The sequence below is a fragment of the Enoplosus armatus genome, chromosome 14, assembly GCF_043641665.1.
Source record: "Enoplosus armatus isolate fEnoArm2 chromosome 14, fEnoArm2.hap1, whole genome shotgun sequence".
Taxonomy (NCBI): Eukaryota; Metazoa; Chordata; class Actinopteri; order Centrarchiformes; family Enoplosidae; genus Enoplosus; species Enoplosus armatus.
In genome coordinates, this window is record NC_092193.1 from 20,697,628 (window position 1) to 20,721,442 (window position 23,815).

At 43.2% G+C, this 23,815-nt stretch overlaps 1 protein-coding gene across 1 annotated transcript in view; it reads left to right on the forward strand.

The window, feature by feature from the left end:
- Window positions 1–23,815, forward strand: part of pappa2 (pappalysin 2) — a 62,128-nt gene that overhangs the window by 8,337 nt on the left and 29,976 nt on the right. The window contains exons 5-13 of the mRNA XM_070918936.1: window positions 6,001–6,149; window positions 9,710–9,849; window positions 10,219–10,372; window positions 10,964–11,156; window positions 11,959–12,092; window positions 16,011–16,193; window positions 16,622–16,925; window positions 20,762–20,890; window positions 21,009–21,094. Of these exons, the coding sequence (XP_070775037.1) occupies window positions 6,001–6,149; window positions 9,710–9,849; window positions 10,219–10,372; window positions 10,964–11,156; window positions 11,959–12,092; window positions 16,011–16,193; window positions 16,622–16,925; window positions 20,762–20,890; window positions 21,009–21,094 (1,472 nt within the window). The remainder of the gene's footprint in view (window positions 1–6,000; window positions 6,150–9,709; window positions 9,850–10,218; window positions 10,373–10,963; window positions 11,157–11,958; window positions 12,093–16,010; window positions 16,194–16,621; window positions 16,926–20,761; window positions 20,891–21,008; window positions 21,095–23,815) is intronic.

Sequence of the window (23,815 nt, forward strand, 5' to 3'; positions counted from 1 at the left end):
AAGAATAGATATTTTTCCCAGTTATATTTTGGTCAAATGGACCTCTCTTTACCAGTTTACAAGATTTGTTATGACAACTCCTCATGCCAAATCCCAACCTTGTAACTAAAGCGAAGATACAAAGTTGAAATGTCCATCGTCCTATCTCTTACTCAATTGGTGTATATAATAATGTACTGTATATCTGTATAATTTAACACCTATTCAGATTAAAAGCCATCTAAACAATAAACTGCACTACATATTTATGTAATACTTTGACAACATAGGCATGGCTTCCTTTGGAATAAAATAGTAAAATAAGTTAACTGTAGTTGAGTTGTAGTTACCTTGTTAACTGCACTATCCCACAGTTGGTAAAAATAATAAAGTTTTTCATCGCAAATACAATAGATGGTAAATGGTTAATGTTGATGATTCAAAGGAAGAGAACGTCCCATGAACTATGAACTATGGCTAAAGGACAGATTAAACTCGATGTATCCTCATGTGTTACCATTGGCAGATGGCTAGACAGGAGGAAAATGCCAACTGTTAAATGAATAAATGATCAAACACCAACACAAGCTTATTGATATTTTTGTTCGGACCAATTAGGAACAATGTCAGACCGGTTCTTGGTACCCATCCCTCCTGTCCATGTTACAATTTCAAATATATATATATACAGTGCTTAACAAATGTATTAGACCACCACCCAGTGTAAGGTGTTTGCCACCGCTGCCCTAAATGAACAGTATTGCTGATGACCAAAATATTTGATGTCTCTGTAATGGTTAATCCACCAGTATGTGCAAGCCAATTTTTAGTTTTGACAGATTTCTAAAATATTTGTGTTTTCTCATTTTTATGACAGGTGGTCTAATAAATTTGTTAAGCACTGTGCATATATATATATATATATATATATATATATATATATATATATATATATATATATATAAAAGTGACCATTGGGTTATGTGATACAATAAATATAATAATAAAATAAATCAAATTTGGCTACCTTGTTTGCTGCATTGGGGGGGTTGTGATGCTACATGTAGCAACGTTACTGATTAACATTTTCCAGAGTTTGCCGCTTCTTCACTTTCCTTACCAAAAGCATAAAGGATGCCCTTGAGCGAGGCTAACATCCAACTGTGTCAGTGGCCACGAGAGGCCGAACGGAATTGGACGGCTCCAAATGGCCAACAGTGGGCTAGACTGTACTGTGCAGATCCCAGGTGTGAATATGTGCCGCTGTGTGAATGTGAAACAGGCTGTTGCTGGAAAAGAGGTTGACTCTCCCTGGAAGACACAGGTTAAAGTAAGCAATGTGGCCTCATTGCTTGGCCATATGCAGGAGGTTCTTCAAGTGTGTCATAAGTAAATGTTAATTTATGTTGTGCTGTCATGAGCTTGGTGGGACAGACACCGCGAGGCAGACAGGAAAAAATTTGGTTTGGTAGTTGTTATGGTCAGATGTTCCCTCCTCTCAGCCTGAGCTCTCTACCCTGCAGAGAGGAGATGGACACTAATGAAAAAAGTTGGACAGCAGACAGCACTCTGCTCTGTTGTTTTGCACAAACAGGGGTCTGGTCCTTTGGCCTCAATTATATGAAATGCTCAGTGATTTATGCTGGATTTAATTTGATGGTTATTGCAAAGCATATTCCAAAGACCGAATGAAAAATATATCCACCACAGTTACCTTTGGGTAATAATTGGAATCCGTTTTAGCGTGATATATGAGAGTGAATTGGAGAGATCAGTGTAATGTGTCGATGTTGACGTGCGCACGCTTCCATAAATCACGGCTCTGGATTTGATCTGGTTTTGTGCGGAACTGTTTTTGCACGAGAGACTGTCGTAAATCTCGGCTGTTCACATTTTGAAAGCAAAAGTCAGAAGTCGCAGCGTGTGTGCACTTGTACGCGGTGATGTAACTCCTGTCTGGAAGCCCCTGACCCCCCTCTAAAAACAGCGCGAGCAGCCAATACACAGGAGACCAGAGTGTCGTAAAAACCTGGGCCCAGCGGACCAACAGTAGTGTAGGCCTCCTGGAAAGGTGACCAGCTTGTCGAAAACGCTTACGTGCGAGTGCTTCGACACGCCTGCATGCATGTGTGTCCCTGGATCCCGACCTGCAACTTTTTCAGGAGTAGAGAGAATTAATGTGAGGATGACATTTCGCTGGCATTTGTGGACCACTGAGGCATTTTTATGTTTGGGATCTGGGTTTTTGATATCTGCCCTCCCCCTCCTCTCTGAGCTCTTGGCCAGGTAGTCCGATTGTGGGACCCTATATGTGTGCAGCTGCTGCTGGCCGGTGCAGGACCAGAGGTTTTTTTGAAGCCAGCTGCTGTCACGACACAAATTTGTTGTCGGGAGCCAGCTGTAGAGCGATGGCCAGGTACACTGCAGATTCTGGCATTACAACAAAGAAAAGGGAGCGGGAAGGGGAAATACGGCGAGCAAGAGAGAGAGAGAGAGAGAGGCAAGGGTGGAGAGGGAGTGATGGGTGGTGGGGGACATCATGTCCATTTATGCGGAGACACACGTCCAGGATTGGCTGACATTTTTTTTGGTTAGTAACTCCTAGACGGAGCGAGCTCCAGGCAACTCCCCTGAAAGAACGGTGCAGTTCCAACCTTGTTTGACGCTTTACGTGCACGTGAAGCTCAAGTTTTATTCCGGTCAAGTTTTACTGTGGCCATGTTTTATTCACTAATAAAAACTGCAATGTTTCCCAGAACAGTGAGCACAGCTCGACATCCGAACGAGATCTTTAATTCACTTCACTGTCTCGCAATTGATCCACTGACCTCTCCTGCCTTATGCTTTCTATGCTGGCGAGCGCGTGGCACGGCATGCGAGCTTGAGAGGCTGTAATATCACAAGCGGCTTCATAATTCTAACGGGCGACCGCTGATTTTGCCAGCTGAAATGACGAGTTGGTCGAAAGCGTCACCTGCAGCTGCCTTTTTTAACGTTTCAAGCTGCCTCGCTTTAAAACGAGAGCTCTCCCAAAAAAAAGGGTCTTAAACATGCATTTGATGGCTAACGTCATGTACAAGGGTTTCCTAGGGTGGAAGCATCCCCAAAATGCAATAAAGAGCAGGACAGAGCTGCTAAAGTTAGCATAAACGCTGAAAGCATCCAGTATCAGCTGCCTCACAGTAGGGAAATACTTACACAGTGGGTGAGCTATCGTGAACAAGGCATAAAAAGCAACAAAAAAAAAAAAAAAAGATCTGTAACCTCACAAAATAGTGCAGTATGAAATGCTCCCTCGGTTTGGAAGTAATGCTAGGTTATGTTACTGATGGTTATGCTGGACGTGCCAATGACTGCATGTCACGTCGGAGCACGTCACATTTTTGTTCAGTTTTTTTTTTTTGGTGGTGGTGGAAAAACAAAAGAACATCCACCAAACTCTTTACGTACAGAGTATCACTCGTACTACAGCCCAGTGCACACTGCTTCAGCTCACTGAGGAAGCCCGAGCTTTCCTGACAGGCGCGCCGAGCCTAGTTATGGTTGCTAAGCTACAATTGGACAATTTGCCGTTTCAGGGGAGGGGTTTGGCGTTGACCCGGCTGGCACGTGCCTCTCCAAATTTAAAAAAACGCTGTTGCATGCAAACGCGACTACTCGGGGTTAGGTCGTGGCTGTACTTCGCTCCTGCACTGAAGCGCTCTCAAGCGCCTTTTAATATATTACGTGTGAGCGCTGGTATCTTCGACCAGCACTGCGTTCATCACGGCCTGTGGAGCAACTGTTTGGATTGCAGATGCTTTGTATGTACTTTCTTCCCACACGGAACATTGTGCACAGGCGAGCGAAGTGCACAGCAAAGTATATAATACGTTAAACCGTTTGACTGCCGTTGGTGTGATATTTTTGCAGCCTGTCTTCTGATTCTGACTGAGGGTTCAAAGTAACTGACTTGTCAACAATAATATTTAAAGTGGACACACATCCACAGTTTTATGCGGTGACGGTGCTTGTGCTGACTCTGCTGCTGATTCACGCAGTGTTTGACTTGCCCACAAATGGTAATTTTGTTAATTCATAACCGTGGTTTTCACTTCAATCATGTAGAGCCATTCATTTTATTTTTTTGCCAGGTTGGCCTTAGACTTCCATTGAGGCATCCTCTGAGTCTCAGAAGTTGAAGAGTCAACTCTTTAGTGGTCAACTTTCTGTCACTTGCAATTGCGCAGCCCGGGGTGATGGATACTGCACGCAGCCTCGGCTGAACTCAGCTTCGGTAATGCAGTGAGAGCAGGGTTTCCCTGAAGCATCTTAAATCTTAAACCTCATTTAGTCAGGCAAAGCGCCTGAGAAAACACGTTCTTATTTACAGTGCAACACATGCACTCAGGGAGGGATTGCATTAGGGGGAGGATTACACACATGCAGGGCTCTTGGCTGCCGAGCAACACCTTTGGACCAATTTAGAGGCGAAGTGCCTTAATGGTACATTGACAGCAGTGTATGGGAGGATGGGGATTACTGCTTCCTTATTTCATCTTGATTTTTCCCAGCTGAGATCTTACAGTCACTAACTCACCTGTCTATCCTCCAGGCTCTTGGAACAATATGAGCAGCACTGAGCCAAAGCTGAAGAGTATTTTTAATGAGCAATTAAATAAATGATATTTCTGACGTAAAAAAAAAAAAAAAAAAAAAAAACGGCACTCTTAAACCTTTTAAGATTGAAGCATGGTTAAGTAATATTAATAAATTTAGCCCTACAGCTGAGCTTAATCAAAAGCATAAACCTTAACTTCTTTTTAAGAAACCAACATAAAACAAATCATCCAAATACACTTGAAGTGACTTAGGTAAAGATTAAAGCATGGCTTAGTAATTTTAACAAAGTTAGCCCCACAGCTGAACTTGATCAATCACATAAAACCTTAACTCCCTGCTCGAGAAATACAACATGAAACAATAATCCATTACGTTATAATCATAAAAAAGCACTTAAATCCAAAGCTTTGCCTGCGCGAGAAGAAAAAAGCAAACAGGACAAAACTATGTATGATTCATACATTTAACACAATGTATTTCTGTAAATATGAACTGACGTGACCCAGCGCCATGTACCGGTGCAGCAGATGCAAAGAACTGCATACACGCAGGTGCACACAACAGCCAGATCTCTTTTTTTTTTTTTTTAGCAGTTCTAATGCTCCAGAAAAACATAGGAGGCTCAACTGTCTGGCATCTGCCAATTCAAGCAGTCTGTGAGACCCCCTACTGCAAGACTCTCAGACCCGGTAAGGCGGGTGATAGGCGCAAAAAGCTTTCACACGTCAAAGTGCCTCCTGGGTAATTTTATTTAATTCACAGACAGAGAGACAAAGAAGTGTGCGTGTGTTGGGGGGGGGGGGGGGGGGGGGGGGTACATACAGCTAGCTACATACAGGCAGAGACAGATGTTGATGTACTGAAGCTGAACGGTCGCCTACTAAAGCGATGCCCCGCACCAAGTTCCTAAATTCACTCTCACAATAGTAGAGCAGAAAGTGTGTCCCACTTGTCTCCCTGTTTAAACGGATGCTCTTACCTTCATTCTGCGGGGCAGACGTGAAGATTTGATCCCTTTGCATCCAGTAGAGTTTGGCCCAAGATGAGCATGATTAAACAGCATGTGAGGTGCAACAAAAGGAACACCAATCACAGTCCAACATGCCCACCCAGTGTCCTGACAAGAGGTCTCGTCAGGCAGCAGAAGTGGAAAGCACCTGTGTGGGTGGACCATGGCTATGGAGGGCCTTTAACTCACGTGGTAAGAAGAAAGCCGTGGTGAGGGGGAGCTCACTGCGCGGACTGGAGCGTCCGGACCTCGGGTGTCCCGTCTTGTTTGTGTATTTGGCAGCAGCTGTTTCAGTAATAAGAACTTAGACATTAAAACCTATTAAAACATAAAATGGTGACATTAATGTGCTAATATATATATATATATATATATATATATATTTTCTTTCTCTTTTTCCGTCTCTTCAGGGCCTATATGAGTGTGAAAGAGCTAAAGGAGGAGCTACACCTGAGCGGCACCGACACACTCAACGTCTTCTTTGCCAGCAACTCAGTGCGCGAGGAGCTGGCAGGAGCTGCAACCTGGCCATGGGCGAAGGAGGCTCTCACCCATCAAGGTAAGTTAAACCTCACCAAACTACTGTGTGTCTGTTATCTATCTTCACACCATTTGCGCAGTTTCTCTTTTCTCTTTTCTCTTCTCTCCGTTTTATTCATCCCCTCCGCCTCCTCCCGTGCCCTCCACCCTTTGTTGTCTGCTTTCGGCGATGTCCAAACGAGAAAGGGGAGAGCAGTTGGGCCTGGCAGAGATTTTCCCGGCACATTGCCTCTTTCCTCTTCCAATCATTAGGATCCTTTCCACTGGAAAAGGCCAATCAACCCAACAACAAAACCAAACAAACAAACGGCAGTGTGGGCTCTGCACCATTGTTGCCACCCATGCCCACTTGCCAGCTGCTCTTTATTTATTTATGCCCTTTTTTTTCTTCGTGTGCTGGTACGACGTAGTGAGTGGACTCAAAAGTAGGAGACACATGGGGCAGATGTTTTTCATCTTTTAAAGAAAAAGCCTCACTGGAAGAATTCACACAAACTGAGCTGCCACCTCGTAGACGCCATGTTTTCTGAGTTGTCGTTGAGGTGAACTGGAGGTGGTGGCACATGAAAGACAGACTCGATGAGTTTATGGGCATGTTATCTCTCAAAGTGAGGAGAGGAAAACTCTTGATTGGTCTCAAGCATCTCAATTTCCGTTGCAACGCGACGATGGAAAGTTACAACAAACGCCGGTGATCCGTCCAGCCTGTCCAGCATCTTTAAGATGTGGTGGGGCACAGAATGTTCGTCCCATCGGTGTATGATCTGGATCCTGGGATTATCAGCAGAAACTTCTTGATTGTATTGTAAATTGTAAAACCCTGTAGCATTTTCTAGCAGCTTGGCGAATCCCTGCATCAAAAAGTCCGGCTGTTTAGATGGCAAATTCACGACCCTGTTAAGTATACATAGTAAAGTGGATACTGAGAATGTTTAAGTTAAAGAAATAGCACATTCATCAATGAATGCTTTGTCTTGTTTATTTACCCTTCACAAACTATTACTATTACTATGACAATTTACTGATTGGTACTAATATCAGTAATTTTCCGGTATGTTTTTTTCTTTTCTTTAGTTCATATAATTATGAATTTAATACTCATTCATTTTTTTGAAACAAGCAGTTTTGTTCACATTTTAATGTCACTTTGAGCTCTGCTAACTTCGGCTGGGCATTTGTTATGTATAAATTTAATAGACTAAATTGAAAGAATTGAGTAATTCAAAACATAACCGGTTGATTCAATGAAAATAATTGTAAGCTGGTGCCTTATAGGCAAAACACGGGGGAAGTTTTATGTCCACAATACACACATTAAATGAGCTCGCACAAATTTTTTTCAGCTGTCTTCCGAAGACGCTTATGTGTAAAACATTAGCATGAAGTTACGACAGAAAGCCCACTCAGCATAACCAAAGAAAAACAACTGCACTGTTGAACAAAAGAAGAGTTCATATTTGCACCAGCATTGAGCGGATGGACAAGAATAAGTCACCACTGATTTTGAAAACTGGATGCAAAGATGCGTCTTTATATTTAACAGACCATGTCCTCTATTTCTGTTTTTAAATGTCATTTCTATGCAGATGTCAACATTTAAAACTTTGACTTCTTTGATGGAATAATCGAAATTAGACTTTTCACTGGTTTTGCTCTCTTGTTTAAAGCTGCCGTAGCTTTTCTTCTAAAAAGCTGTAGTTCCATTTTTGGGGTCATAGCATGCCTTGTTGTTTGATGCACGGGCTTGAGATAGCTATTAGTTAATTTGGGAACTATACTTTGATGCTACCAGTTATGTCGTCAGATGACGCGTAGATGTTATCGTCTTTGAATGAAACTAGTTCTGAATTTAGTTCTCTACCGAATGTCTCCCACATGACATTTATTTCAGTTGCTCCGCATCTGTCCCTGTTTAAAAACAAGTTAGTGGATGACAAGTCATCTCCGGAGGCCCTGTTGTTATGTGTCTTCGCATTTAATGTCTTCATTGTTCAATGTCTTCACCACTGAACACACTGTTTCTAATTAGAAAACCAATAACTGTCATGTCTGTTCTTGATTCTGCGATTATCAGCATGCTGCAGAGGACCTGTATCTCCACTTGAAGGCCATTCTTGGCGGGATTCACCTTAGCCCCCAAACCAAAGCTGATTTTAAAATTGCTATCTTTGGAATGCTGTGTTGATGATTTGTTTTTTTATTTAGTGTTTAATTTAGTATTTAAATTTGTGTTGTTGTTTTTTTTTTATATATAGTACAAAATGTTTTTTTTTTATCCACATACAAATCTGCATTAAAATACCAACAGACCAACATTAGCAAAACTGCATTCTCCTGCGCGGTTAAGAAACCATTTTCAAAAAAAATCTTGCATCCAGATCCACTGACTATCCATTGATCCATTGACTAACTTGCTGCCACATTTCATTGAGATCTGTAAACATATTTTGAGAACACAACCTCCTTACTACTCGGTCAGACTTAATTGTGCACTTCAGAGCAGGGTCATTATCATCAGTATCAGAAAAAGTAATGTAATGTGTTTATGGAAACATGAAGATGGAATTTTTTTCCTTCCATTCAGCCCTTCCATTTGAAAATGTACAAAGAAAGCCACTTTTCCACGTTTTATGAACCGTTCATGATCAGATGGGAGGCCTGATTTTCCTTCTGTTCTCTCATTGTGATCCGTCTGAATCCAGCCTGCCTACCATTTATGCTGTGTTAACCGTGGCTCACCCGCATGTCATAACTCAGCTCTTTATACGATGGAATTAAATGACATCATGCCTTCAAAGTAATACACTCTGAACATTCGGCTGTATCTTAAATGCAGACTCATGCAACCTAGTAGTTATTTAGTGGTATCAGTAACTGTAAATTGAACAAGACAAAGTTTTTATATTATAATTTATATATAAATTATATATATATATATATATATATATATATATATATATATATATATATATATATATATATATAATGTTTATAATGTCAATGCACCTTTCTCTGTTGTTTTCAGTGATTTTTTTCCGTCTTCATTGGCCATGGTATTTCTTTGCATTGCATGGGTTGGCTCCAAGGCCTGAAACTGTGCAAGTAAAACAGTGGTGGTAGGTGTCAATTGTCAGAAAAATGGGGCAGAGCATTCTTCTATATTCAAAGCAGGCAAAATGGCCTATATCGTTTAAAGTTTAGTTTAAAGTACTTAAGTTTCATTTCATTCCTAACTGAGTGATGAACGTTAAATGTCAATTATCAAAAATAATATATATATATATATATATATAATAGATCTGAAAATGTTTTTAGATACAGAACAGAAGCTGAATCTGGGGCTTTCCTGTCAGTTATTGCCTTGCCAAAGGACACTAAACCAGTTCACCTGTTGTAAGGACAGTTTCCCAAATCATTACATCCCATTGAAGTCGTGGAATGAGGTGTTACAGTCTTCAAAGAAATTCCACACACCTTTTTCTCAGTAAATATCTAGAAATATATTAACTGTGACTGACTGAAATATCTAGATAGGAAATGAATATGACCCATACTGTGACTTTTTGCTTTTGTCCTCAGGTGGGATGGTGCTGAACCCGTCCTACTTTGGTACCATGGGCCACCACAACACCATGATCCATGAGATGGGCCACATCTTGGGACTGTACCATGTCTTCAAGGGGGTGAGCGAGCGGGACTCCTGCGATGACCCATGCCAGGTAGGACTGTTAAATCTTTTGACTTAATGTGACGTTTTTTTTTTTGTGTCACAAGGTAGTTGTTTCTTATGCAAAGCTGAACTGCATTCACTTTTTTGGAGGTTTTAATCCAATGTTTAATTGATATGTTACAATATATTGCCTTATCCATGAAGTGTTTTTTTCTTCAGTCATCATGTCCACGTTTGCAATGTGCCTGACATGAACTTGTTGATATTTTCAATTCTTTACACGATATGTGTTAAGCAAAGAATAAGAGGAGGTTGTCTTTGTACTTCTTCATCTGCTGTCTGTAAAGTGTAGACATGCCCACCTGGATAGAGCTTTCTGTCATCATTTCCTGCTAGCTCTAGTCATGTGCACTTGCAGGAGACCACCCCATCCATGGAGACAGGAGATCTGTGCGCTGACACCGCACCAACACCCAAATCCAAAGCCTGCCACGATCCTGGAGCTGTCAATGATACCTGTGGAGTCACCACGTACCAGGACACACCTTACAGCAATTACATGAGTTACACAGGTGCAGCAGATAAACATTCTTTACTTTCCTTACTTGTAAATTAACAGCAGGAGTACTGAATAAAGACTGAATGACCCACGGAACAAGTCCATTACGTGGCATGGTAGAATGTAAACTGTGCATTATCAGAATAGTGATGATAGAGGACACGAAAAGGACATACTGTGTAACATCCTACTGCATAATTAGAAACAGTGATTTCTTGTGTAAGAATACAAACACGTGGTCCTTAGTTACAACAGCGTGTCATTAATCCATATCATTCGTTCATTTGAAAAAGGAACAGATGTGATCTACCTCGTGACATCTGTAATACACAGCCACTCAAGCCAGTATAAGACTTTCCCTACGTACACTTCATACAAATGACTTGCATTCGTTTTTTAAATTTCTTTTGTGAGGAAGCTCATTTTAGTTCCTTTCAGCATTATAATAAGAATTTGCTCACGGAACAGTGTTAAAATTATTATTGCTATTATTATAAAAATGATTTCAACCTTTTGATTAGCACTGAAGCTAGATGGAGGCTAGTGTTTGAACCGGATCCATCATGATTTGCTGGGCCTTTTTCTTTTCGTTACACCACATCAGATGACAATTGCACCAACCATTTCACTCCCAACCAAGTGGCCCGGATGCACTGTTACCTTGACTTGGTCTACCAGAAGTGGCTGATGGACCGGCAACCTGCCCCTATCCCTCTGGCCCCCATAGTGACAGACCAGAGTCCGGATTCCGTTTCCATCTATTGGCTGCCGCCCATAAGGGGACCACTTTATCAGAGGTACGATCGCGTGGGTTCTTAATCTTGATTATTTATCTCTTCAAGGAATACACACATTGATTTTTAAAACCCCTTTAAACCCAAAAGATCTTTGGAAAGTATGTTCACCCGGTCCTATGACTGCTTTAGTGAAACGATTGCACTTGCCGTGAGTGACAACGCTGGCAGCAATATGTTGCGTGTCTTGTGTCTTTACCCTCATGCAAGTAGACAAGTGAATCGCAAACAAACACGTCAGCCGAGTCCCAACACATGCACTTCTTTTCCAAACGACACACGCCATCATGGGCCCCCGAGCCTGCTGAGACAATGGTGCATTCAGTGGCTCCTCGTCAACGCGTAAAGTTAAAGATTTGTCACCAGAAGGTTGCCCTCCAAATAGAAGGCAGGCTTCTAACAAGAAGATTAGTTAATGTTTTGCATTCATGAGTGCACGAGGGCCACCTGAACAACAACACTTTGTAAAGATTATGTAGACACGGCATACTTCCTGACTTTACGAGTTGACAAAGATTACCTTAGCAGTAAACAACCGACTGTTGTGTAATAATGGATTATGGGATTCTTCAACATAAACAACTGGTTGTGTCTCAAACTTGAAATCATATCGGCCCTTTTGGCCCATTGTAATGTATTCGGGTAGCCTGAAATAAACTCCTTCACAAGTCACCAAATTGAGGGTCGTTGTCGTCTTCTGCTTTCTCACTACATCCATCTAGAGTGGAAGTTGGTCCCACATTATTGTGGATGTGGTCAAAGTGTGACGTTCCATAATCAGCAACTGTGTTTCCTTTTGTCCCAGCTCCTCCTTCCATGTGTCTGGTATCAACTGTGGAGACTGTGAGAAAGACGGTGTTTTCCACCAGTACGCCCACGAGGCTACCTCTCCTCGCATCTGTGACACTTCAGGCTACTGGACACCTGAAGAGGCAGTTGGTCAGTCGAAAATCACTGTGTGTGTGTGTGTGTGTGTGTGTGTGTGTGTGTGTTGTGCATATGTGTGTCTAAAAGAAGGATGAATATTTATATATTTTTCAACCAACAAAAACCAGAACAGTTTTTCAGAATTGTAGCATTTTGCTTGGTGCAGCATACACAGCCCCCCTTCTTAATGCACCCCTTCTTCAAATCAGCGTGAGTATAAACAGAACTGAATACGAGAGATCGCTGGAGCTGCATGTGAAGCCGCAGCTAAATTGTCAACGCAGTTGGTGATTTTTAGTGATCAAGCACTTGGTCAAAATAGGTTATTTTTCTTTCAATAATGGCCAAGGTGAAATGAAAATCTAGTGGTGAGGAGGTGGATTGTTGCTCCTCTTTTCTCCTGAAATCTGCAGTTGACTAAGTTGAGCTCCTCTGCTGATACACTCTCCTCTGTCAGTCGTTATTGACAGTGAGGTATGTGGCGGTTTCCGGTTTGAGTTTGTGTCCTTGAGTCCTCGTCTTGTTTCCACGGAGCAGATCAACCCTCCTTCCCTCCGAAAACACACACACACACACACACACACACACACACACACACACACACACACACACACACACGTCTCTTCCCTGTAAATTTCAGGTGCGTGCAAGGCTAATGGCTCCTGGAAGAGGAAAAAGCAGAAAATCATTAAATGATAATTGCCCTCAGCTACAGACCTCTCTCTGTCTTTGTCTTGTTTTAGCCAAAGCGAGAACAAGGATTATTAGGCAAAGCGTCTACTCTGGGTAATGTTTGGGTGCTGTTCAAACACTGAACCTCCTTCATAAACAAAAAAAAAGCTTAAAAATAAGGGTGTTTTGTAGCACTGTACTTCGAAACATTACGCTTCATGTAAGCACATGGTCCTTGTTATTCCAATCATAATTTCTGGAGAAGCCCGGTTCCCTTTGACACGGTGAGATAAAGAAAGATATACAGGAAGAGAGAATGAAATACCGTACAAACACAATAACACTTTCCTTCATCCTCCGCGGAAACTCTACCCAAATATGTGGAAATCCTCTGCTGGAATTTATGCTTTGAAAACAAGCGGCAAGGAGAAACAGGAGGGATTACGGCTCCCTCTCTTTCGCTGCGGGATCATAATGATGATAAAGAGTCAATTACAGTCTTACTCTAAACAGTGGTATGCACACAGCTGAGGAGACAGCCAGTCTGCTGGCTTCCCTGGCTCCCTCCTCGCTCTTTCCCACTTCTGAAGACGATGATGTGCGGGGTCACTTTGTCAGCCAACGGAGATGGGCAATATCGCCTTCAGCTGGGAAAGGGAGAGGGGAAATTGGACTAATTCAATGTGGACATCACGGCTGGCAACACAAAACACAAGTTAAATGGCGACATTGTCATCTCACATCTCTTCAAAATGTTGCCTGTGCCACAGTCTCGACTGGTTTGAGTTTTGAAGCCGAGGGAAAACACCAACGGTCTCGTGAGCCTGAGTCCCTGTTGAGGAGGGTTACATCAAGCAGTGATATAAAATGAGAAAGATTTAACGTAGGTGCATCATGCAATTTTCAGAGAATGGACAGAGGGAATGAAAATCCATCATTTCTAAGCTGACTGGTGGATGAAGATGGAAATGTATCATACTTGTGGAGGAAATGAGTTGTGGCTGCAGCAAAAGTAATAATCTCAGTAATCTCAGTACTCAATAATCGCAGCAAAAATATTGAACGTAACATTCTCATATTTTGCTTGTGTGTTATGTTTAATGCTTTATTAAACAAAGTCTTTTGTTTGCAGAAAACCACAAGTACCAAGGCAATGCTTAAACGCGACTTACAATATATAAAGAAATGACATAAGCAGATAATTATAAGACTTTTAAAAAATAATAACAAAAAAAACATCATAAGGGCAAGAATAAAACAACGTGATGACAATTAATGAGTGCACATTTGCTTCAGGGCCAAAAGAGGATATACAGGAAGTGTTGCACGTATGCACACTGTTTGTATAAGTATACTGCATATAGTAGAACTGTAGTTCATGAACATGCATGAATTGATAGAGAGAAAATTGCTTCTCTACATATTTTTGTACAATAATGCAACAAGAAGCCTGGGATAGTTGGTAGACAGTGTAATGCGGCAGTAATTCAGCAAATGGATAAATAAATCTAAGGATTTAGGGATGCAAACAATTATCCATATACTTCATCATCCATTGGAAATCTTAAAAGCTGTATAAAAAAAAACAAAAAAACGTTTTGGCCACTTGTGGGAGTGGGACAAGAGAAGAAAAACACAACATGAACATATTATCACCTTGTAAAGTTGTTGTGGCAAACATGTTAACGGTTGCATATTTAAATGTCTCGCAGACACAGAGCAACATCATCATCACCCCAGTGAGGTTGTGACACACGAGACGTGCGAGTGGAAAACTAATACAGCAAAGCAGTGTAGTGCAAAGCCCTGTGCAGAGCTCTCTGGGGCTGCAGTTCTCTGGGGCTCTGTCAACAGGAGGGACACCTTCCACGTTACACACCTCAACATCTTTTAGTTCATTGTTACTATTACAAATACATAGTGAATTTCCATGAATGTGTGATTTTCACGGACATGTGGCATGTTAACGGCACCGGGAGAGAAAAAAAAGTGATGTTTCCTGAATTCACAAGGATGACATTAACAAGCAATAGGAAGCAGTGCAGCTATAAGACGTGTGGCAGAAATGGCTGATCCTGTGCCAGCAGTGCATTTTCAGACACTGACCACCTGCTCTGCTTTACTGCCTGCACTTTTGTGGTGCCAAATCCTGCCTCCGACCTTACTGTATGTCCCGTAAGCTGCGCGTTAAAGCGTACCAGCTCCGCAATGAATTCCACCTGCGACGCGTAAACAGTAGCTCCAGTGCTCTTTCAGCATTGGAGATATGTAAGATTTCGTTTAACGTGTCTCGTACTTCAATAGGTGTGAAAATGTAGGAGGCTAAGAGATGGCAGCAGCCTACAGATTTTACAGTTTACAGTTCTGGTTCATTTATAGGCCTATTTAGGCCAACCTCGACGTCATTTGCCTGGCCTTCGTCGTCTTTCTGACAGCTTGGTGATCCATTATGCTTCCACACATGGCTGAACATAGCGGGTGTGAAATATGTAACACCTCATTAACATCCTGATTTTATTTGGCTTTCACCTGGGACACAACTGATAATAACGCTACCATAGTGTGATTCCATTGCGCTAATCACTAACACTGTAACAATTAGCAACTCATTTTGTCTGGTGTAATGGAGTTACTACTGCGTTTTTGAATGAAGGCCATGTTTTAAGTAGGGGGGAGGGCTCGTAACTTTCTCAACTGGAAATTTCTGCTCCCTCTAGTTACTGAAAAGGGTGGGTTTGCTGGTATTCGTTAAAAAGACTAAACTCGGGACTGTGTTCGATGTGTGTTTCGGTGTGGTTCGATCCGATTTGATTGGCAGGGGCATCTTTCCGGCAAACACACACACACACAATCACACACACACAAGGTGCAAATGAAAGACAGTGCTGTGGCATTAGCCTGTAGCATGTACTGTGTATGTGTGTGTGTGTGTGTGTGTGTGTGTGTGTGTGTGTGTGTCCTGTTTGCCACTAACGAAGGTATTCAGACTCATACGTTAGCCTGAACAGTTCACACAGTGCAGTCCTTCACCGCAGGGCAAAGAGCAGCTCCACTCGAGAGAACAACAGTAGCTCACAGTGTTTTCAACCAATTAGGTGCGAGAAGGGTTCATCTTAACGTCTGAATGAATGAGAGAAACCCTAGGTTCAACCCATCCTCTGTCCGTGGTGCGCTTTTCTATTTTGTGGAGGTTGCTGCAGTTCATTGGGAGGCCTCGCAATCCATGAATGTGTTCTGTGCGATGTTATTGAACCCCAGGCCCGCCTGACGTGGAGCAGCCCTGTGATCCCAGTCTCCAGGCGTGGAGTCCCGAGCTCAGCCTCTATGACACTAATGTGACCTCGCCGTGTCCCGACACAGAGGGCTGCACCCTCACACTAAGGTTCCTCCGCCCTGTCGTTCCACACGCACTTACCCTCTGGGTCACCTACACCTCTTCCAGTAAGTGTCACTCCATCACAACTTTTAGTATGAAGGATGTGTCAGGTAGCACTACCGTAATTACTGTGGGTTCTAGAAACTGATGAATTCATCCAGCGAGTGTAAGAATTTTAAGCTTTGTGATTGGATGTGGATTATTGAAAATATGATTCTTGGGACTAATACCTGACAGATCTCCTAAAGGTCTGATGTACACAGTCCTGCACCTTCAACATTTGTTTCCCCAGCTAACCAGACTGATAACACTGATGTTCAACCAGGAGAGAAATGCTTGTCACGCAGCATCGTCTGTGAATACATGAATAAGACATTTACTTCCTAAATCCCGCTCACCATGGTACAGCCTAACCATTGCAGTTGGACACTGAAGTTATATATATATATATCACAGCTGACACATTTATCTGTCTTGTATTTCCCTGTCACAGACAACCCGGCCATAGCCAACATAGAGCTGACAACAGACAAGGGGAAAAGCATTAACCTTGGGCCCCAGCACGTCTTCTGCGACATGCCCCTCACCTTGCGCCTCGACCACCACAACGCCGCCATCACCGCCATCAAACTCTGCACCTTCGATGAGAAGATGGAGATCGACGCTGCCATGTTGTCATCGGGCCCCGGCAGCCCTCTGTGCTCCGGCTGCCAACCTCTGCTGTACAGGATTCAGCGGAAGCCCCCCTTCGCTAGCAAATCCCCCTCACCTCAGACCCAGCAGAAGTTCACTGACAGGTAGACGCCGAATGTCGTCGTCGTCGTCGTCGTCAGGTGTTTGCAGAGGCAAAAATCATTCATTTATTTGAGTTAGGTTTTAGTTGATATTACCCTACAGTCATGTTTTTAGTGTCATTTTGCAATAAAAGCTAATTCCAGCAGTTTACTCTCAGACCTCTGATGTCACGCCATACACTGGAATAGTGACCCCATCTAGGTATTAAACTCCAAACATGTGAACTGGGTCAACAGGCAACAGTTTTGTGTTATATTTTGTTTGGCGTTAGTGTTGCATCAACCTGGTGCGTTTATAGAGACATTCTTCGTTCAAAAATCAGACAAGGAATAGCAATGCAGGAGGTAACCACAGCTCGTAATGGGACTTGAAAGGCGTGTTGTTTTCCTGTCCAAACCACCCTAAAATACAGAGGACTCCACCCGAGTTCCTGAGTCCAGTTTTCCCTCAGATGCAGATGAATATTTATAATATGGAGGCTGTGTCACAGCTGTGATGGCGAGGTGCTAGGCGGAATGGGCAATAGGACCCAAATGCAGACACGTGCACTGATGCAGGTAAAAAAAAAAGAAAAAAAAAAAGGTTTTAATGCAAAGAGTCCGAAAAACTATCCAAAAGTCCGAATGATAAATCCAAAAAACACTGGGAATACTGGGAACACAGGGAAGGCAGGGGAAACAGGGAGCCAAGACAGGTAACACACACACACACAGCAATAACATCCAACGCACTGGCAGTGGGGAGAGGCAAACACACAGACTAAATACAGAAGCCAGGTGGAGAGAATGAGGGGCAGGTGAAACTGATCAGGACAGGTGAAGACAATCACACAGGCGGGAAAACACGCAAAGGCAGGAAGGGAAGTAAACCGAAACGAGTAAATTAACAAAATAAAACAGGAAACATGACACATATGCGAACGCTGGGTCCACACATACAAACACACGGAGACATACACACTGCCTCGTCAGACATCAGCGCCTCAAAATAAGAATAATAAGTAAAAAAATTATAATTAAGGGTCAACACGAGTTCCACGGCATACCTTTGTGTCTGTGTGTTTGTCCTCAGATCTGCTAATCCACAGTTATCTGTCTCTCAAAAGTGTTTGGGTCTGGTTCTGCTTGAGAAGCTCAGAAACACAAATGTTTCCAACATGGGGATGCCGAGCTGCGGCTACTGATCTGATCCAAATCTGTTTCAACAACCATAGACTCAATCAAAAGCACGCAGAAGTTCTGGGGCTTAGTTGAATCAGTTTGTATAGTATCCTGTCTCGTACTGTGTGTCCAAATGATTACCGGAATCCAAATGTAAACCCACAAGCCAGGTTTTTTTTTTTTTTTATCTCACCAAATAGCAGCCCTCCAAAATCATACCCTAAATCTCTCGACTCCCGTGCTTTTCTGATGTAACGTCTACACGAAAAGCAGAGGCGAACCTGCCAGGATATGACACTCGTGTCGCATGATTGCGGACCTTTTGGGGCTGATTTCAAATGTTGTGGCACTCTGAATTTCGGAGAAGCTGTTGCTGTTTTGCAGAGCAGGGCGGATGTTAGGTGGACACAGCTTCAAAAACAGTTTATTTTTCAGGGAACACGTCTCCTATGTTACACAAGCTGTGTCTAAGTGCAAAAAGATGTAAGAACCAGTGGGGATTGAGTTATGTGGGACTGAGGAGGGCAGAGAGGGGTTGATGTGAGGAGAAGAGAGTGTTTCAGAGCAATGAGTTTGGAAAAGGAGGGAGAGGGAGCAAGGGAGCAAGGGATAATGGATAGAAGAGAAGATGAAAAAGAAAGGGGTTGGGGGGGGTGGGGGCAAAGGGAATTGGAAAAGATGTAGATAAGCAGACAGAGAGAGACACAAAAGAGACGTGAGGGAGGAAGAGAAATGAAACTTAAAGTGGAAGGAACTGATGGTGAGGGAAGGAGAAGCAAAGGGGTGAGGACGGGTGAGAGGACAGAGGGAGACGGCAGCACAGCAGACGTGAAGCAAAGTGAGCAGAGGCATATTCTTTTTTTTTTTTTTTTCCTTTTTTTTTGTTGTTGAATATGAACCAAATGTGAGCAGCAGAGGCCATAAACACCAGTGGCTGCTTGGATCTGGTCCTCAGCCGTTTCCTCCTTCCTGAACTCGCACCATGGTTAGCACATGCTGACGGGAGAAGAACGCAGAGAGGGAAAGAGTGAGGAGGACGAGTAGGGCTGCTAAAATGAATCCAAAGTGTTTGAGACATCTTTGCTAACCGGGTATTCTGCGCACTGTACATCGAAGCCATTTTCCAGCGAGTGAACCAGTGAACGAGGTTTGCCGTGGAAATGAAACAAAGCCGAGAAGGCAAATCATCCCCTTGGCTTCGGTGCAGATGTGTACAGCTAGGTCGGGGTTATGCTCGACCACAGAGCCGGCCCGTGAGGAAATCTGAAGTCTTTACATTTGTTCCAAATGGAAGTCGAAGTCTGTCTCCCCTCACCTGAACCCTAACCCCAACTGGAGGGAGCTGCCACGGGAAACACCATTCTTACAGTAGGGAAATACAATCTGAAAGGGGGACCGGCCGTCAGAGAGGCGGGAGATACGACATTGTCGCGTCGCACTTGGTCGTTCGCATGACGAGCGCCTCAAATAGTTGTGTAACAAATGAAATTAGAGAGCTAGAGAGAGAAGCTCCAGCCCGGGCTCCCCCTTTCGCCTTCACACAGCAATAGCACAACAATCAGGCCTTCTTCATGCAGCATTAAGAAGGCATGTGGAGGAGAGAACGTATGCAGCATTTGAACTCCCCCCCCCCCCACACATTATCCCCATTTGTAGATTAACTCTCGCCCCTCTCTTTGAGGGCAGGCCCCCCCTTCAAGAGTAGCCGTTCGGAACGACTGTAACCAACCTTTGGACTCAGACATGGTTGCGCAAAACTAGCCAATATTGCTTTATGATCTTTTGTTATTTTAGGTCTTAGTTTAAGAGGGACTTCGGCATGCGGGGAGGAAGTGCGGAGAGCAACGAGGGTTAGGGGAAAAGATGACCTAAACCTCACCATAATTATCATGAAGTAATGAGAGGCCTCTGAGAGCAGAGAGGGAGAGGATACATCCAAATATAGATACAGTGCAGATAAATAGGGAAGGGGGGAGTTTTTCAAATTCTTCATTTCCTTCTCTGATCCATAATTAATAAAGGAAATTTGTGGAGTCTGGAGAAACCGGACAGACCTCGGATACTGAGTGATTTGTGCTTTTCCTGGTTAGCTTTTTCGCGCCAGGCAGATACAGACGCAGTAGATCTTTGCTGGGAAAACAGGGAGGGGGCCCTCTTTTTATAGACGCAGCCCACCAAAACAGATCAATAGTCCCGACACTGGAGCCAAGGTATCGCTACACACACTTCCTGCCGTGGGGCTTTAAGGTCACTGGATACTGCAAGGTTACAGATAGAAGCCACTGCAAGTGCAAGTTCCATTTTTGCTGCTGCGGAATTGCAGAATTCATCAGGACTCATGCAGGAATGATTTGTTGGGCGGGAGGGGGGGGGGGGGGGGGGGGGATACTAGATACACTGCAAATGCTTCCTCTCTACAAAGCACAAAGTAGAGAATTAGAATTATATCATCGCGCACTACCCTGGCACCATTAACCACAATAATTCTTTGTTATTTTGTCAAATTTTGAATGAGTCATTGGTGTCGATCAACAAGCCTGTAAAGATTATATGATCAGTTTGTACAACAGAGCAGTAAAAACCTTGCTTACTGCTCCTCGGAAGAACATAACAAACTTTGGACTTCTATTTGATAATTTTATTACGCCAATTTGCTTTGCCTCCCCTCTCCTCTCCAGCTCCGTAAGGCAGGGAGTCCAGTACCAGTACACCATCCAGGTGGAGGCAGACGGTCTCTCAAGCGTTCCCTCCCCACCTCTCCTCTACACCCACGGGCAGTCCTACTGTGGAGATGGCATCATGCAGGGGTCCGTGCACAGTGGATATACTCCAGTAACATGACTGATGAAGATGGCGACGACTGTAATAACGCTTTAAAAAATGATGGTGATGGCGATGATGATGGCTCTCTCTCTCTCTCTGTAGGACAGAAGAGTGTGACGACAGTAATCTCTTGGATGGTGACGGCTGCTCGAAGAAATGCCACAAGGAGATGGGCTTCAACTGTAATGGTGAGTGAGTGGCATTCACTTCAGCGCAGAGAGAACAAAACACGTCTGGTCCGTCTTGGGTTCACACACAGACACACAGGCGCAGCTTAAAACGGAAAGCTTGTTGAGCAGTGGGGTTCTTTCAAAACAACGGCAACACCATATCCACCATATAAACTTTTAGTGTAAAAGAGCAGTCACTAAATAGCCAGAAATCTCTCATGTGTGCACGCAGCGGTATTAAGAAAAAAAGCCAATCAAATTTAATTTACAAGACATAAAAGCTTCTGGCTTGAACTGATTCCACAAACCATTAATGTAGCATCACCGCAACGTAAGAGAAAACAGATGAGTCTGAAGGGTGAAAAGTAAGTCTTTTGGTTTGCTAAGTCACAAGTCTTGTTTAGAAATCTGAAGCGTTTTGACATTAGGCTGGCAGGGAAACACCAGAAAAACACTTTTCAGCAGTAAAGCACTCTGTTTCGGCCTCAAGACATGTCAGGCCTGTTTCCTTTACCGAGTACGTTTTGGCCTTTGCAAGATTTCGAGCAATCGATGCAGGCTTGGGAATATTGATGAATGAGATTCATTGATTTTTTTTTTTTTTTATCACAGATCATGTTATGGGTTTGGATCGGACACTTGCAAAAAAAAAAAAAAAAAAATCCACTCACAATAACAGTTGTGTTTTAGACATTGTTGCCGTTTTTCATTTTATTTGATATGCTTTATCTAAAGTAAGTAATATGTTTTTTTTATTATTATTATCAATTCACATCTGCAACAGTTGGCCAGCTCTCCCCAGTGGGAGAGATCATAACCAGCTGTAAAAGCCTTTGCTTCTGACAATTGTTGTACAATGACCCCATAGTTAAGTGATTGGAGGCCACCTTGTTGTTCCGACCGCCAGAATCAAATCCTGCAGAGTGTGGGAGGGGGGGGGGGGGGGGGGGGTTACATTATTTCTCGACCTTTCTTGGCAACATCTTTTCTTTTCTTTTTTTTTACCCAACAAGAAGCTTAGAATTAGGAAAGAGCAACTGTGGTTAGGGTTTAGGCCAGGTTAACGTTTGGTGAGGTTTAGACAAGAATGCTATGATTTGTTCTTAGAATCAACAACCAAAGATTTATGGTAAGACGGGAAACATTAAGAAACAGTTCATTTGTGGCTCTGTGAGTCATGTGGTTGCCAGAAAACAACTTGGTGGGAGTTCATTTAGTTGCTTCAAAAAAAGATTCACCTGTTAGGGCCTCTTCAAGGTTTCAACTCTGACCCTCAGGTTGTGTGTTATGTTGTGCTTTTGTTGTAGTTTATGTTTTTCTCTCCAGTCTGTATCCAAATGAACATAAAGTGCCATTTGCAGTAGACGCTGGATCATTGCTGACAGATGCAGTGTGGTGATAACAGTAACTCTAACATGCACTGATCTACGGACCACCCCTGTGTACATTTAGATTCTCAAAAAAACAAAGATTGCCCTCTGTTTGATATGAATCCCAGATACAGTTTTCACCCATCGGACCAAATGTTGCTCACACCCAGGGCCAGGTGGTTAAAGACGCAGTAAAAAAAAAAAAAAAAAAGTACCATAAAACATGCAGCAAAAGACAAACAAAGAAGCCACAGAGAGTGAACCCATCGCTTGTGATTCCGCCACAGGACAACAATACTTTGTGTCTGCACCCTCGCCCAGTCTGAAGCATGCAGACAGGCCACAACTGAAGCCTCGCAGCACAACATGGAAGGGAGTTGACCCAAAACACTCCTTTGTAAGCAGAAGGCTTAAGACTCTGCACTTTTTGAATGTGTTTACCTAATGTCAAGGACAACACATGTTGACAGAGGCAATGTGTTACAGTAAAGCCAGCGAGAGAGAGAGTGTTGAGAGCATGAACCTCACGCAGGATTTCTCCTAATTAGCTGTTTACTCGCGTATACTTGCTCACGCACACGTACAGATTCACCGAAGCACACCGAATATTGTGTTACGTTGCGACGCCTCCCCGGACAGCCTCACACACATCGCAGACCTCTCTCTCTCTCTCTCTCTCTCTCTCTCTCTCTGTTTCTCATTGAAAGACCCGGGCCGCAGGAGAGCCGCCATTAGCCACAATGACACGAGAAATCAGCTTTACTGTCGTGGCATGTGGTGTTCCTCCAGCCTTAAAATTCATCCTCTGTAACGGAATGTTCACCCAAACGCTCCTTAGTTGCCACAAAGCTAAGTTGAATAAGTATGGCTTTTATAATATCCAACTTTTTTGGTGATTTCATAAATGTTCCATAAAATTGCTGAGAAGATGTGACGGGTCTGCTGAGACGAGACGGTGCCTTAGTTGCTTCCTTTTTAGGCCATGTGTTGTATCCACCAGCAGCTGGATTGTAGTTATGCATGTGCGGTGTGAGGGTTTGTGTTACGAGAGCTTGTTACGGGGCTAAAATTTCCATCATCCAGTCAATTTATCTGTCAGGGGGAAACAAGCAGAGGCCTACCCCCCCCCCCCCCCCTCCTCCTCCACCACCAGGGCTAGCCATGCCGTGACTGAAGCTATTACATCTCTTGTTTTACAATAAAAGACATCATGACTAGGAAGGAAAACAATTTGGCAAAAACAGGTTTTTACAAATTGCAACACTTAAAACCAATTATTCAGTTGTACTTCTTAGTCATAGACAGAATATTTGTTTGGGTTTTCTTGCCACATTTGCTTGACCCAGTTAACTCCAACCATGCCGAGTTG